This window comes from Triplophysa dalaica, chromosome 17, assembly GCF_015846415.1.
Source record: "Triplophysa dalaica isolate WHDGS20190420 chromosome 17, ASM1584641v1, whole genome shotgun sequence".
Lineage (NCBI taxonomy): Eukaryota > Metazoa > Chordata > Actinopteri > Cypriniformes > Nemacheilidae > Triplophysa > Triplophysa dalaica.
The window spans coordinates 6,586,275-6,603,754 of record NC_079558.1 but is presented as its reverse complement, the minus strand read 5'-3'; the positions used below and the strand labels follow the sequence as shown (position 1 = coordinate 6,603,754).

At 38.8% G+C, this 17,480-nt stretch overlaps 1 protein-coding gene across 1 annotated transcript in view; it reads right to left on the bottom strand.

The window, feature by feature from the left end:
• Positions 1 to 8,022: 8,022 nt before the first annotated feature.
• The window catches only part of zeb1b (zinc finger E-box binding homeobox 1b), a 50,869-nt gene continuing 41,411 nt past the window's right edge, over positions 8,023 to 17,480 (bottom strand). Inside the window, exons 3-8 of the mRNA XM_056771531.1 lie at positions 16,409 to 16,564; positions 15,189 to 15,391; positions 14,582 to 14,693; positions 12,479 to 14,157; positions 12,165 to 12,345; positions 8,023 to 10,783 (exon numbers count right to left, since the gene is read on the bottom strand). Of these exons, the coding sequence (XP_056627509.1) occupies positions 10,035 to 10,783; positions 12,165 to 12,345; positions 12,479 to 14,157; positions 14,582 to 14,693; positions 15,189 to 15,391; positions 16,409 to 16,564 (3,080 nt within the window). The 3' untranslated portion in view covers positions 8,023 to 10,034. The remainder of the gene's footprint in view (positions 10,784 to 12,164; positions 12,346 to 12,478; positions 14,158 to 14,581; positions 14,694 to 15,188; positions 15,392 to 16,408; positions 16,565 to 17,480) is intronic.

Sequence of the window (17,480 nt, the reverse complement as noted above, 5' to 3'; positions counted from 1 at the left end):
CCGCCAGGACCCCAGAGGTGTGTGAATTGCACACCATATGCTGCTGTGTGTGTTTGGGATGGAGGTGCCAGGAAAGCCCCCGGTCTCGTGTGTCCGTGGAGGCCAAAGTGTGGGTAAGAAATCCGAGTGAGCCATTATGACCCATAAAACATTCATGACTCTTCATGTTCCTCTGCATGTCATTTACAGAAAGAAACACTGTTGCATCTTCCACACTCCTTTGCACTTTATTTGGTCGATACAGGTGACAGACCCCCACCGAAAGTGTGGCTGAATGTGCTTTCATAAACTTAGACCCATTGTCATTCCTGTTCTGGAGCTCCACCCGAACAGAGTAATAGAGTTTATTAAAACACACGTGGAAACGTTTCGCTCATTTGCAGCTGTGTAATGGAACTGCTCTCACAAACTAAAAAGCACTTCAGCCAAACCCAGCTTCAGATGATCAAACCAGATTTCCTAAAATCCAATCACGTCTTTACTAGCGAGATGGCTTGGAAATGATATTTGCATGGATGTTGTGAGCACATGAAATTGTTTTATTTGACAGTGTAACTACTTTTATAGGTCTTCATATAAATGTAAACATAATTTGTAGGCTGTAAATCTCTTTTTACAGTATGTCGCCTGCATGACATTTATAGGCATGTTGAACAAACTAAAAGACATTTGTCGATTTCACTTATTCGCATACAGATGAAATGATACAATGCGACAATAACAGATTTCATGTTATCAAAAGAACACTATTGCTAAGATAATAGAGAAATATATTTCTTTGCCCTAAATGGCTTAGCATATTTGTGGCCCTTTTCATCTTAAACTGTAGTCATTCCTTAAGCTCTTTTATATAGTAGAGCTCTCTATCGAATCTAAGCTTCATGCTTAAATGCTCCATTTAAATCGACTTTGCTAATATAATCTCAAGTATCATTCAAAATAAACCCTAAACACACCTATGCTTTGCCTACAGTAATCATAGAAGTACTAGAAGAAATGTTATCAGCCTCTGCTTTAGTATTAATGAAGTTCGCATGGTTGGACTTGATGGTTTTGCGTTGGGAAATTCAATGCATTTTAAATAGTTGCCCGCGTTCAGATTTACATAAGGTAATTGCAGAAACGTGGAAATACTATGTCTGCATAGGGCTGTTCCCCCCCTTCGTGCACTAATACAATCAACCCCATTAGGTTGGCCGTAAATATAGAGCTGCTGTATCACGCAAGCCTGACAGATAATGGACCCTTCTGCATGTCCATTTACTCATCCTGGGTGAAACGTGATTGGTTTATCCGTACTCCATCATCGGACCCGGCACTAAGAGCTTGTAAATTTTGCAGAAGGGTACACCTGAAGAATCTGCACACACTTTTATCTAGAAGCCAGCGTGAGCACATACAGTTTATAAGCATGACTCTCACAATCACACCATACAATACAGAACAGAAATGTCTTAAAGGGACAGGTGAAATGAATTCAAATGAATGTCACTAATGTTGTTTTAAACCTGTGTGATTCACTTTTTCCTCTTTTTTTGGAACATGAAAGGTGCAAAATAGTCAAATCTCAAACTTTATGTACTCAAAATCTTTCTTTTGAGATGACTCTAATCAAGCCTGAATGATACAAAAGTCGGTTATTTTTAGGTCCGATTGCGATGTGTAATTTTTTGAGGTTCTGTTGACAGAAATTTACATTTCTGAAATGTAGAAATGCAATATAATATACATATTGTCTTTACATGTGTATAAAGACCTAACATAATGAAGCCTTATGTTTTTATTACTTTAGAATGAGCAATTTCTTTCTACTTACACCGTGGATCCCCTTGCATGGAATTCAACATGTTGTTTCTACAGTAGCCCTTGACAGACAAACTGCTCTACTGAACGATTGTCGTAAATACATTATCTCCTTCAGCAAAGAAGTGAAAACGTGACAAATCTTAGTCCGGCTTCGAATGTATTGGAGGGGTGAGCGATGGAGTGAGCCTTTAGTTGCAATTCGTAATCTTACCTCTAGATGCCACTAAATTTCATTCACTGGATTTGACTCGCTGAATAAATGACGCAGTTACACACATAAAAATAATGTGTATGACCTAATTTTTGTTTTTATTTCAGAGCTTAAAGGGACTGACCCAGGTCATGTCCCGATCCCACAATCCCTCTTTCATGTATCAATTGTCTCTTTACTAAAAAAGACTTCACCAAAATGTTATTATATGAAAACGTTTTTATTTGGTTCCTCACATCAATATATTGCAACCGGACCTCACAGAAACTCAAAGTTTTACAAATAGGTTATTTTTCGTATGATGTAGCCAAAATAAACGGATAGATTTGGTGGGCTATTTACTGAATAATTTATGAGGACTAAGGCCACGTTTACACGATGAAACACAGAAAAGGTTTCACGTACACACGACAACGTTATCAAAACAATCTGCGGTTACACAGAACCGCAAAAATGACTAAAACGCTGTTTTACGCATTCCATGCCAGTAGTTGGCGACATCACTTTGTAAAGCAAAAATACCAGAGTCCCTGACGATTGATTGATGGTTTATTGGAAGGCGGACTTCCCACCATCTACTCGTCCTCCGGGTCTGATCCAAAAGCACTGGTGTAGTAAATCTACACTTTGCTGGAGAAGTGTTAACAAACTATTGAGCTGCACAAAAAACCCATGTAATCCGCCATTGTTGTATTTGTTTCTTCTTCGTTGTGTTTGGGTGTACACGTAGCATACCACACCCCCACATCTAATACGCATGCGCACAATGTCGTTTTCTCATTCTTGCGTACTTCGTGGTTTACACGGAAATGAGAACGCCGTGGTTTTCAAAAACTTGCACTCAAAAGTTTGCGTTATCGTCACCTAAAACGCCGTTTCCGTGTAAACAGACAGCCAAATTGCACACGTTGTTTTGCGCTTTCACTTGAAAACGGCCTCGTGTAAACGGGCCCTAATAAAAACGTAGAAAGTCAGTATGGTGTAGGCCTACTGTTCCATTAAGAGAAAAAAAGTAAGACGAGAGTTTGAGTGGAAATATTGAAGACTACAGCTTTATATATCTGACGTGTGTCAGCTCAACCATATCCTTAGCAAAATGCACCGAGGCATCTTGTGAACAAGATCGACAGTAATTTAAAAGCAGTGCCTCTCTTCACTGGTCTCTCGTGACTCGGTCCCTCTCCGCCCGTTAATTAGTTTGTCTCCAGATTCTGGTTTTGGCTCGATGTCCCTCGTGCGGTGGGTCTTTTACGGTGTTAATAATCCCGCTCGAGCCCTCAAAGTGACGTTAGACCCCGTCAGCATCTTATTAGCATGTGTGCCTACTAGCAGAGCCTCCGCTTCCCCAAAGGCTTAATAATATGTGTTTCTACAACCAACACTCTTATTAGTGCTACTAAGTGACGTTCACACTTATAAATAGTCCTGTGTGCTTTTTAATTAAGGCTTGTGAAATCATAGGCTTGATGCGTGTGTGTGATAAATGAAGGGTTGCTGGTGGTGGTGTTTTGACTGCTGCTCCTCTGAGTTTACCTCAGGATCACACACATCTTATGATTTATGATCACGGGTACAGCAGCTTCTTGCTTCAGAGTCATCAATTAGATTGTTGTCTGTGCATACGTGCAGCATTCCCGTCGGGAAAAGTCCTTGCAGATTTACATTCCCATCAGGACTTTTATGGAGAACAGGAGGGGTGCTCAATTGTTTTTAAATTGGAGGGATTCATAATTTTCCAATGGCATTTTTTATGAGCTTCCTTTAACTTGAGAGAACCAAATATACAACAAAAAAAACGCATTCAACCATTTAGCAATTTTAGAGAATTCCTACATTATCATACAATATCATTTAACAAATGCATTGTTATGTTTTATGTTTATGTTAAGCATAACATCAGCATTTGTTAAATATGCTTGTTTTATTTGTTTTAAAAATGTCCTACTTCAACCCGTAAATAATCCCTGCAAATAATGTTTTAAATCCAGACTCTACTTCCATGTTTTTGGTAGGAAATATCCAAAATCCGAGGTGTCTTGAATGCAGATTATCCATTGGTTGATTTATAGGTTGGTTGATTCGTTCTTCCTTTTATTCATAGTTCAAAACAAAACTATGTTTGTTTTATTTCATTTGATTAATATTAAACTTGTTAGATTTTATTATAATAATATAGATTTTTTGTGATAATACTACAAAGCAATATCTTTTTCCCTAACTATAGTTATCAGTAACCCTTATTGTATGTCACCTTAAAGGGAGAGTTCACCCAAAAATGAAAATTCTGTCATAATTTTGTCATCATCCTCCATTGTCTCCCATTTTCTTTACGGATATTTGGCGGTAAATGGGGGGTGATAGCTGTTTGGTTACTGACATTCTTCTAAATATCTTCCTTTGTGTTCTGCAGAAATTTACACAGATTTGCAACAACCTAAATGTGAGTAAATGATGACCGAATTAAAATTTTTGGGTGAACTATCCCTTTAAATTTGGCTAAATTATCCGTTCTGGCTTTCTGTTTTTTATTTATATGTTTATTTAGTAACATTAGCAGATCTCATAGAAAATTGTTAAAAAACTAAACTGATGAACAGAGAAAAAACAGCATTGTTTCTCTTTTTAAGAATATGCTCCACACAGGATCCACAAGTTTATGTCAAACATTTTCTTTAGTCCATAAAGTCATTCTGTTGTAATGTTGTAATGTGAACACTAGGGTGTAACGAAGATCATGTTTTTATCCTGTTTTTCCGCTTTGACACCATCCTAATGTCATCTTATTTCTCTTTATTGCACAGTATTATCTCCCAGAATCCACCTACACTCTATTTCTCCTCTCTTTCTCTCCTCCAGAGCAGAGCTGGCAAGCGTTACCAGTCTGAAATAAATCCGTTTTGATGTTCTCTTATTACCTCCCTCTCTAAAGCATGCCCGTGCAATTCAGTTATGTTAAGAGGAGCTCTGGTGATTCGTGCGGTTCAAGATATGCACCACTGTGCCCTATTTCTACCTCTCTCGCCCATCCCCTGCTCGTGTAATGAAGTTAGTGTGTATAGAGCAGAGTGAAGTGGGTTAGACCTGAGGTGATGAGGCAGAATGAGAGATCCAGGCCTCTGTTACTCAGGCTTGAGGGGGGATGCTGGGGTCGCCACCCGGATAAATTCCCCCTGCTACTAAAGTGGAGATCTAATTGATTTTTGTACCCTCAGCCATCTGGCTTGGAGTAAAAATCCCTCTCTTTCTCTCTCTCTCTCTCTCTCTCTCTCTCTCTCTCTTTCTCTTTCTCTCTTTCACAGTTTAAATTCTCATGAATTTGTTTTTTTGGCTAATGTTAATTTAAAGCACTGACTACATGTTAAATTTTTTTGTAGAGATTCTAAGTTAAATACGTCTTTGACCTCATCATTAGAGATCAGCAGCTGTGACTCAAGGGATGCTGGGGACAAAGGCTGTCATCTCTTAACATCAAAGCTTCATTTCACTTGAGGATGCTCATCCAACATGACCCCATGTTCGGTCATTTTATAGTAAAACAAAGTATAAACACCCTTGGATAACAGAGTGAGGTGAATTTATTTGAGAGCAAAATGATCTCAAATATCCTATCTGAAAATTTAAATAAGCATAAAACCCAAATAAAAATTGTTAGGTTGTTTGCTTAAAACAGGAAACATATTTGCTTTTATGAAAAACTTGTTTGTAGAAATATTCTTGGAAAACGTATTATATATATATATATATATTATTAGCTTTTGCAATTTTGCTTCTAATGTGATTGCTTAAGTAAAGTATTTGGAAGGGATATTGGATTATTTAGTATATGAAAAGCACGATTTAAGATGGAACTTAAGATAGAAATCTATTCTTTATCATTTTGACTCAGCATGATTTTTATACATTGAGTCAGCTTGTATTACAGTGATTATATTGTTTATGTCTTATCTTACAGTCTCCAACAGAGGATTGTATTACTGGCATATTGGTAACAAGTTTGCAACATCATTTTACTGTAATAGGTGCTTGTTGTTTAGATCCATCTATATTAATGTGCCTGTACTTCTGCCTATGTGTATGTATGTATGTTATAGTATGTGTTATTCACCAGCATTGTGTATTTACACATTAGTTCAGAATTGGTTTGGATAGGTGATGTCAGAGAAGGTTGGGTTACGTTTTGCTCTCATTTGTGCTGGTTAAATAAACAGCAATGATATTTCCACAAGCGAAACATGTTACTTAACCTGTACTGTAATCATAACAGAATGAGAAGCAGGTGCAGCAGTGTGCACGTGCAAATGATTAGAGTCTCATTAGAGGGAAAATTGGAGGGCACTGCCTTAAATAAACATCAGAAATTTGTGGTCCGATTCGTCCGCGGCATCAGAGGTGTGTAACTGCATCATGCTGGGATTAAAATAACAGGTTGAGGTCTTCAGATGGACTGCTGCTGTGTTACATATTTGTATATTTAATTTTTATAAATATTCACGTTTCTAACAAGAAACACTGTTGTTTATCATGGCAATGTTTAAAAGATCATTTACAGAGACAATATTTTGTTGGCTATCACCCAAGCCAAGCTATGCAACTAAACAGAAGCAGTCACAATGAAAAGTAATTGGATTTTTTGAGGTACAAACAATTGTAGGTTATTGGGTTGCCTGATAATAATTGTGTCCTCATAGACAGTAGCAACATAAGCTATTAAAGTTAGCTGTTTCAGGGGATATATATACTTCTTTGTCACAAGAGATCACTGTAATGACACACTTAAATCTTAAAATATATTAAGTAAACAGATACAAAATATTTAATAATAAAAAATGTTTATTGCCGTTGTACTGTGGCTGCCGTCCCATCATCCAAGTGGATGCTGCACACTGGTGGTGGGTGAGGAGAGACCCCCTCATATGATTGTAAAGGGTTTTGGGTGTACAGCAACACACAATAAAGCGCTATATAAATGCTTCATTCATTCATTCCTCAGTTCAATCAGTTATCTTTATTAAACTAAACTTAGCGGCTTGGCTTATTGTTTTGCTAGTTGGTAATTTGCACATTTGACGGGGGGAAAATCATACATTTATGTGACAACAACTTAGTTCTGCCAATGCAGATCATTAAGAAAATAATAAAACTATCCGAAAATAAACTGCCCACTATTAAATTTTGTATTTTACAACAACTGTTACAGAGACGCACTGTATAACCTGTAAAGCAAACTAAAGTGTGTTTAAACAATCCAGATAAAAAATAAATAGGTAGGGATTTTGGACTTAATGTACATTAATTTCAAAAAAGCAAATCTCTCCAAACACACCGTTAAACCCACATTTTTATCCCCACACATAAAAGTCAGCTTTTAAGTAAATGGACATGACATTAAAGTACAAGGTAATGTTTTGAGCACAGATGTAGTCTATTTGTGTTTGATTGTGCTATCCACTAAATTTCCCAGGGGATGTTCTGTTCTCAGTTCCTGCTCACGCTTTTGGCTTGTACCTGTGCTCTTCATCAGCTTTCAGCTACTGCTGGAAACACAGCTTTCATTTCACTGTATAAACAAGCTTCCAACCTGTATTCCAAATAATTGAGGATAAACACACAGCAGATGAGTATCGAGTTGAGTATTCCGAACCTGTTGAAACACTTGCATGAAAGCTGTATATTTGAAGTGCATTTAAATATAAAGCATCTAAAGATCAAAGTGGAAAAATCGTTTCGTTTTTGCTTTAGTTTGATGCACACATACTGTCTATTTTCCATACAGCAGAGCAAGCGTCACATTTTCTGACTTCAGTCAGATCATAGATTTATAATTTGCTGCATTAATAATTCATGCAGGCCGTCCAAAAACCTGCAAAGCAACCCAATCCTAATAAATGAGTATGACTGTTTTCATGAGGTGTACAAGTCCACACACTTTTGAACCATATTCAACAAAACGATCCGTTACTTTTTCTTGTAAAAGGAGGATTGTAAACCAACCATAAAGCTCCATGTTGAATTCTTAAAACTTTTTTATTGTGAGATGGGGAATCATTAAAAACAAAACAAAATAATCAAACAAAAGCTAGCACTAAAAAGGGTTAAAACAGGGACATATAAAAGACTTTGTTGCCTTGATGTAGACAAAGAGTTATAAATTGGCACAACCAAAAATAAAAAAACAAACAAACATTTATGATGTTTTGGCTTTGTTAAAAGGGCAGCACAGTTCATGGTTAAGGACAATTTTTCGATACAACAGCAAAGACTCATGCGTGTATAGCATACAGTTAGATCTCAGAAGTTCAGTAGCTTCAAAGTATAGTGGGGTAAAAGACAGTAACATTAAAGTGAATGATGTGAAGAAGGTAACAGTTCGGATGTACTTTAGGGCATTTCTTTTCTTTTAAACAATGCATTTTGAAAATCTGAAAATAATACTTTTTCTGTTTTAAAACACTTTGAAACGCTAGAGTTTCTTCTCCAGCTTTGAATTAATTTCTCTTCGAAATTATTCTTCATACTAAAATATATTATTGTATTAATACAAACTACAGTATTGTACACTACATAGTGTAATAAATAACCATAAAGAAAATACAAAAATAAGACACATAAATATAAAAAGGTCTCTAAAACTAAAAATGTAAAGTTATACTGGTGAGGGATGGGAGGGTAATACTGCCTTTACTGAAAACAAAACCTTATGCAACATTCACAACAAAACAACTTCAATACAAACGAGACAGAAATTAATACTGACAGGTAAAAAGGAACGAAATAAAAAACGAAATACACTAAGTGAATTCTTCATTGATCACATCTGCCTACATTTGTTACCTGAAGAAAAAGTGTCGTGCAGCTAAAGATAACAAGATAAACAAGTGCACCAAACAGGGGAAAAGAACATCTTTTTTCTCCTTTTTTGTTCATTGATCGTCTCTCCTGAATTCTTGATGCAGTGTAGTCCTTTTACAAGATTGATTGATCAAAAAAGAGGCAGTCTTGTCCTGTAGTCAGGACTAGTGGTTAAGATGCAGGGTTCCAAAATTTTGCTACCGAAAAACGAAGACAGCATGAGCCCAACGCGTGAGTATGCTGCCTAGCAACAGCATCACAGCAACGGCACAGCACTGTTCAATGGCACTTCCAACATGCATGTTTTTGCATAAAGGTGGATGGATGGGCGGGGAAAGGCGTTGATCACCTGATACACACGATTAGCGACAACCGTCCGGGAATACTAAGGTTTATCTCTGATCTCTTGGCTTTTAAAAATTCATTTGGACTTCTTGGCCAGCCCCGCCACCCCCACCGTAACCACATTAATCTTTTTACATTTAAGGCTTCACCTTGAAACGAAATGTTGTGCCAGCGAGCGCCAGCGTGGCAATGGGTATAGTCTGGGCTGCTAATACTGGAAGGTAGACATTAAACAACACAAGGCCCACATAGGTGTCCCATATGTAAACTGGGAATATGGTAGTGCACAGTATTAGTTTCCTTCAAATGCAAGAAAATACTGAGTTTTGTTCATTGGCAATAAAAACGTATAGAAATCTATCTCTCCCAGCTGTACAACTTTGAAGGGTAAACCGAGAGTGACAAAAATTAGTAATACTGATAAAGAAATTGACCCAAGGCGTTTTAGTAATAAAACATTATTAGCCAAAACATGTCTAGCTTTCAGTCCATATATGCGTCATTTTCTTTTTTTTTCTTTTTTCGTTAAACTGCATTTATACAAACCTTACTTAAACACTGAAAATCATCTTTATGTGGAAAAGTTACTATTTTGTATTTATCAGGCACACCTGGGGGTTTTATACACAGTAGTGGGCTTAAATGCAGCGTAGAGCTAACACGCTCTCTTCTTTTCTCTCCGTCTCTCTCGACTCCTCTTCTATCAGTAACACACAGTCAGTTCTCAGTCCGAGAGAGAAACTTCTGCAGAGAGCAAAAATTTGTCTTTTTGTTCCTTCAAATTAGTAAATAAGGAATCATAAAAACACAGTTGTGGCTTCCTTCATTTCACCTCTCCATTCATAGTGGGTGTTTTTCCTTCATTTTCACTGTTTTTCTCATCGGTCAGGTTCTCCTCAACACTTTCTGTCATCTCCTTCACGTGTTCGTGAGTTCCCGTGTCCATGGCTTCAACAGGTTGTTCTTCATCTTCGTTCTCCTCCTCACATTCATCCTGCATTACCACGACCTTCAGCATCTGTCCATCTTGATCTCCTTCGGGCTCCTCGCTGTCCATTTCCTCCCTCTCACCTCCATCTGGCACCTCCTTCTCGCCATCTTCCCCAACCTCCTCTTGTTCCATTTCCTCCATCCTCTCTTCATCTGTTCCCTGGTCATCCTCACCTCCTTCCTCTCCAATCTTTACTACCTGAATCTCATCTTCGTCCACTATACTCCCCGAACCTATCTCATCCTCTTCCTCGCTCTCATCTTCTCTGGTACTGCTCCCTCGCTCGTCCGAGTCCAGTTGGGAGGGGGGCGAGGTCGCCGCGCTGCCCATCTGGGGCTGCTCTTCGCCGGGGTTGTCCTCTTCCTCGACCCCCTGGCTCAGCCCTTGACCCTGAGCTTCTTTCTTACAGTAGGAGTAACGGTGGTTCATGTGTTGTGAGTAGGAGCCGGAGTGAGAGAAGCGTTTGCCGCATTTGTCACACTGGTAGGGCTTTTCTCCGGAGTGCAGGCGCAGGTGCTCGATCAGGTGGTGCTTGTGTTTGAAGGCCTTGCTGCAGATCCCACATTCATGAGGCCTCTTACCTGCAGGAGAGAAATGTTGATCTATTAGGAATTATTTCAGAGTACTTCCTTATTTTCAGTTTTTTTTTATTATCCTTATGATCTTGTGTATATTAAACGACAAACACAATAATACAGATTTAACCTAAACAAAAATAGATTTTATGGGATAAGCAATTGACTTTATATACATTAATTTAAGGGATAGTTCACCCAAAAATTATCATTATTTCAGTATTTACTCATCCTCGTGCTATTTCAAACCTGTATGACTTTCTTTCTTACGCAGAACACAAAAGAAGATATTTTGAAGAACGCTGGTAACCGAACAACATTGACCCCAATTGACTTCCATTGTATAGTCACAAAACTACAGAGACATTTCTCACAATATCTTCTTTTGTGTTCCACTGATCAAAGAGTCATATAGAGGTTATTGATAACATCAGGAGGAATAAAAATGGTGAATGTTGCCTTTAATACACCTTCCACAGCGTCTCATCTATCCCACTTTAGATACTTTCTGAACAATTCGGAAACATACATAGCACCACTTCTCAAGTTACTTTACCCCTAGGAAATCATTTTGTTCAAATATTATTAGGTAAATAAATATTAATTGTATTAATGTTATTATTTATTTAGTTTGAAATACGGACTACACTTCCTTAAATCCCATTCCTCCCTTGTTTAAGTGAAATTCTCCGAACTCCATGCACTAAACCCCCGCTGTCACAAAATCATGAAGTTTCCCAGTTACAAGAAACATTCCTGTCATTTCCAAACTCACCGCTAGAAATCCCCCACACCCAACCTTCACCCCTGGATCTTTCAAGCATTAAGAATTGCATTACATGTTGTTATGTATCCATGGATAATAAGACCAAACAATGAATCAAAACAAGCTGTGGCGCAAGACAAGCCAGTTCCACAGAGGGCTGCAAGTTCATAAACTGCGGCTTCAGAGGAGAGCAAGAGAAAAGATTCAGGGTGCAGTTTTGTTATTTGGATGAGCGCTGCTCGCTTGTAGCCAGGTATCTTAACGGTGAGAGGTGACCGTCTCTTGGCTTTCTCTTGTTTTTTGAGCAGAAAAGAGAGGTGGAGTGTAAATTACTAACAGAGGACTGATGCAACAGCTTGGGTTTGGTGTGAGAAGGTAATGTATTTGGCCAGCGGATGAGGGAAAATAAGTTACCGCACCCTCCAGCACGTGTAATTTAACAGCGGTTGGAACTCAAAATTCTCTTCTGCTCGCCATGTAATAGGTAAAATTGCTGCAATACAATGTACTCGGTCATAATTTCCCCTTCAAATCATATTTCTGTTAATGCCCGGCAGCTTACTGATGAGGGAGCGTTAAAAACCAGCTTAGAAACTGCCTATTTTCTAACTTTTAAAGTACCTGTGTGTTCGTATTTATGGCGGAGCAGTGAACTGCTCTTCTGGAAGATTTTGTCACACAGGTCGCAGGCGTAGAGACCACTTTCCGTCCTTTTCATCTTCTTCCTCGTAGGCCCTGAGTCTGAATCTGTTTGTTCTTCCAACGTTGACGTGACTTCTGACCCAATCTCCTGTTTTTCCTCCTACACACGCAACGAAATAAAATACAAATCAATTTATTTCAATAACCTGAGATTTATTAAGTGTATGAAGGCCAGGAATCGATCTGCTATAATAGGAAACACATTAAACTTTCAAATGAACATGCATCCTCACCTTGACGCCATTGACCTGCAGTATATTCTGATGCAGTGTCTCGCTCCCTGCTGGGCTGGAGGATGTAGTGGTGTAACTGTAGGCTAGCTGAGGGATCAGGATGGTCTGGTTAGTGGTGGTAAGTGCACGTAGACATTGCCCTTGTCCCTGGTCAGTTATAGCCACTAGCGTGGGCAGTTGAGTGGTCACGATGTTTATGGGATTGGCACTTGATTGGCTGGCGTATATGGTAGCATTGGTGATTGCATTGCTGAGCGCTTCCTTCTTTGTGCAAGTCAAATTCAGCGGCTCCTCTTGAGCCGAGTAAACAGTGTTAGCGTGACCGCTAGCTACGGTAGCTGTAGCGGCGGATTTTGGTAGCGATAGGTCGAGAGGTCCCTCGCCTTCCTCATTAGTCCTGGCTGGGACGGGACCGTCGGCAGATAGGTTTAGTGGTGAAGGGGATGTAGGGGCGCTCTCGACTCCATTTATCCCAGCTGCTGTGCCCTCAGTTGGGCTACAGCATTCCGTATCCTCTGGCTCTTCTGTGTTCATTTGCTCATCTGCCTCTAGTCTGGGTGAAACACAATTAGTCCCATCTAATTCATCAGGACTGTTTTGCGTATCTTCAGCCAGTGGTGAAGAGGGGTCTACAGATATTTGTCCAAGCTGCATCTTCACAAACCACTTCTTCACCACCTCTGCTGGAAGACTGACGGATTCAGAGATCTTAGCCAGCTCCTCCTTTGTAGGCTCATTATTTAAGGCAAAGTAAGCCTTAAGCAAGGAAAGAAGGTTCTTTAGCGGAGGCTGACCAGGACACAGTCCTTCCTCTAAGTCCTTTCCCTCAAGACTTTTCCCATTGACTCTCTGTCCATCTTTACCACAGTGCTTATTGTTGTTGTTGTTTGACACACTCTTTTCTTCCACAGCGATGGTGGTTTTGTCCCTATTTGTCTTAACTGTCAGGTCCTCTGGCAGCTTCTGACCCTTGCCCTCAGAGTTTGATCCCAAAGTTTCCTTCTTGGGACTCTGCAGGACTACTTGGGCCTGTGAAGGGTCTATGCTGTAGTTGATGATGATCTTGGCATTGCCATCCTGATCAAGGATGGGAAGACTAATGGCTTGGATGACTTGCTGTGGTGTCTGAGCAATACTCACTCCTCCCGCTCCAACAATCCCTGTTTGCTGACCCTTGGCTTGCGTGCTTTCCAGCACTTGCCTAATGATGTTCCCATCCACCGCCATCTTCAGCATGTTCTGCAGGTCCCCCAGGTTGATGCTGATTGGGGAGACCAGGCCAACTGTTGGCAGCACGACAGCCTGCACGGCACCCTGAAGGGGGGCTGTGGCCCCGCCCTGGAACAAGCCATTCACCCCCCTTGTAGATGGAGCTACCACCACAGGCTTGTACTCGTAGTCTAGTGGCTCAGACTTGATCTGCGTCAAGGGAAGCTGCTCCTGAAGGGGTTTGCTGTTGTCCAGCTTGTCTCGGACTTGGGCACGTGCTGTAGGGGAGGAGGTGGGCAGAGACGGGGAAGAGCACTGTGGGGTTTTTGCCAGCCCAGCGGCGGGAGTGGGCCGCGGTCGTCCGTTCACTGAGATAAGACCAATGCACTTCTTACTGCTGATGTGAGAACTGTAGGAGCCAGAATGAGAGAAACGCTTCTTGCAGTTGGAGCATTCGTAAGGCTTTTCTCCTACATAACACACACAATTAAAAAAATCAGAAAGCAGATACTTTACACATAAGTTCTTCAACTCTGCTTCAACTGTTGGTGACAGTTGTTTGTTGCAGATATGTGATGATCAAAAGAATGGTTGGGGAACCATCTTCAAGTCATTAAAAAAGACACTTCAAAGGTTAAAGTCACCTTTCATGCTGCTAATAATAAAAAATATGACAATTCTTTTCAAACAATAAAGCCAACCAAAACACTGCCATATTTAAAAGGCAAACTAAACTGTCTTAACAAGCCCAGACATTAAGTATTTGAAGTATTTTAAGATAGGTTTGCCCTGCAAATTGTACAAAGAAGTGCAGGATTGCATACACATGCATGCTTGCAAACAAACGCACACACACGGCAACATACGAACTAGCAAACTTCAGGCAGTTCTCACCGCTGTGGATGCGCAGGTGTTCTTTCAGGTGGTGTTTGTACTTGAAGGCTTTGCCACATTCAGTGCATTTAAACTTTCGATTCCCTCCTCCACCTGACTGAGTAACATGTCGCTAAAGAATGACAGAGAGGATGTCTGTGTTAAACTCAAGTGGGTTAAACTGTGCTGCTGTTAATTTTCTGTAAAATAATAACTTGACAGAAAGTGGATAATTTTTTATTCCATTATATGAAAAATTATAAAATAAAAAAGAATTTAAACTTAAATTGTTTTTAAATGTCAACATTGAATAATTTAATATAATATATACTTTAAAATGTAGTTTATAGCTCTCAGTAACACAGGGAACTGCCCTTCAAGTTTTGTGAGCCATGTCTTAAATAGAAGCATTTTCAGTTTAGTTTATAGTTTCTTTTTTCAAAAATCTTTATATAAAAAAATACAAATATAAAAAATAGCGTTTCCAATTTGGTTATGAGAACTTTGCATTAGTTATATTTAAGCAAACAAAATTTCAGTCCAACGATCTAAATGATACTAAGTTAATACAATTCATATAAACTTTTAATCATTAAAAAATCTTTTAACAATTTACACAATAGTTTACCTGCTCTCGTCCAGCTTTGTGTGCGGTCATGTGTCTGTCTAGCTGTGTGCGGTAGGCGAAGGTGTAGCTGCACAGAGAGCAGCTGAAGTTGTCCTCGCTCTTCTCGTGTCTGTATTTAATGTGTTCTTTCAGCGAGGTGTAACGCTTGTAGCCACGAGAGCAATACGGACAGGTGAGGAGCTGAGAAAACGAGTCTGGCGTGCCTTGAAAAGAGACAGTGACAGAGATAAGAAAAAGATTATTATAAATGTACACAGGAAGGAAGAGTGAGCTTATTTGGATTTGCAATTTAATCTTCTATAACTGACTTTTTGCCTGTTTTACTTAATTCCTCAAAACATCATGAATTTTTAAAAAGCTTGTATCTGAAACACTATCATTATATTTATTTATGTATATGAAAAACAAATAAGTGTGCTAACATGTTTTTTTAAATTATTGGAAAACCAATACAAAAAATCTTATTATGGATAACTTGTAATGAATAATGTTAAAAATACATATTACATACTTAAAAAAGTAGAATCTCCGCTACACATACAATTACCATAAAAACAAGAAGAAGAATTACATGGATGAACAATGAATGCCATAATAAAAGAAAAAAAATCATCCGGTTAAGGCTGAATAAGACCCCTGAGACAATACGATGGTAAATATTAACAGAATACTAATAAGCCACTAATGCTGATGAGACATCCCATCACAATAAGAGCACGCTGCTACATTAAACTCAAAGACCTTCATAGATTGTTTACAACTGCACGATATGCTTATCGTACATATTGTCATAATATTAATCATGACTTAAGAACACCTGCTACATAGATGTGCTTTCAGATTTTTTTCTCATTAAAATGGGAAACAGAAGACACCTGGATTTGTTTCGGTCCAAGTCTCACGCAGGTAACATATTACCTGTTAACAGGTAATCTATTAACCTTCTCCCTCCGGTCAGGTGAATTGCTCTCTCTCTCAATCAGACGGCAACAGGGACGTGAGAAAGTAGCTCAGGTATGGCACATTTGCTCAGGTGTTACAGGTGTATTAGAAATGGCAGTTTCTGTGTCACTAGTGGTCAAGGTAAAGTCGGCCCGGAGTGTCACATTTCGATGAAATGTCAATACAGTTGCAGGAAAATGCAGAAATCTCAAAACCTCTTTTTCCTACTGTATTCAAAAGTGGTATTAACAATTCGTAAGGTACGCAATTTTGTGTACCATTTTCATCATGTCCGCTGGTCTCTGGCGTTCCCTGACGTGGTTCATCGTCCGGCGGCTCTGGGAAGATAACGGCCGTGTCTCCTTGCTGAAGCATCTCCTCAACCAAAGCGTCTCTGCTCCTGTCATCCTCGTCTGACATGCACTCCTCTTTCACTGCAACACACGCAAATAACAACACACTTACAACGATTATCGCTAGACGTGTTTTAAAAACGGCCATATAATGCACTATACAGAAAAAATTATGAGTCATTTTAAACAAAATAGTCTGAAAACACTTAATAATGACTCAGTACTCAACAGGAGGTGAGCAACTGTATCATTTTTCTTACATAACTCACAGACTACTTCAAAAACATCTTTAATAACTTTATATAAAAAAAATTTTTTTGTGACGTAATTACACTTAAACTGAAAACTGCTAGATCATAATATTGAATTTAATACTAGTCAGGCTGTTAAAATTGTGCCTGTGACTGGGGGTGACTGTAGAACACTTAAATATTAAAAATAAATATTAATTCATAACATCTGAATCCAAACAAGTAATAATGTTATTGCTTTTCAATTACATAAAATTACAGGAGTGGAGTTTTTACCTACACAAGGTGCTAATTTATTTTTAATTCTAGCTTTTAGGTTTAATGTGTCTTCACATTAAAGTGGGAACCACATTAAGTACTGTTCCCAGATTATTTAACTCATTTTAATGAATATATACAGATATTATTCAAAGCTAAATAATAATGCAAATAATTAAAACACCAAATCTCAAAAGAAAACCCTAATGAGCATGTGCAGAACACAAAAAGCGTACGTGTCACCGCTCTGGTTTATTTGTGATCGAAGAAATCATCTCCCCTACATTAACTAAATGTTTGAGCTAGCATAAGCTCCAGATACGCAGCTTTGTGTACATACACATACAAAAACACATATTAGTCCTCAATAGCGCATTTACCTATTAAACGCAAATGAAAAAGAAATGACTCTGGTGAAGCTAATTCAATTTCAGCTTAATGCACAATCTGAGCTCAACCTCCCCATTAAACGAGCTTCTTTAATTTGA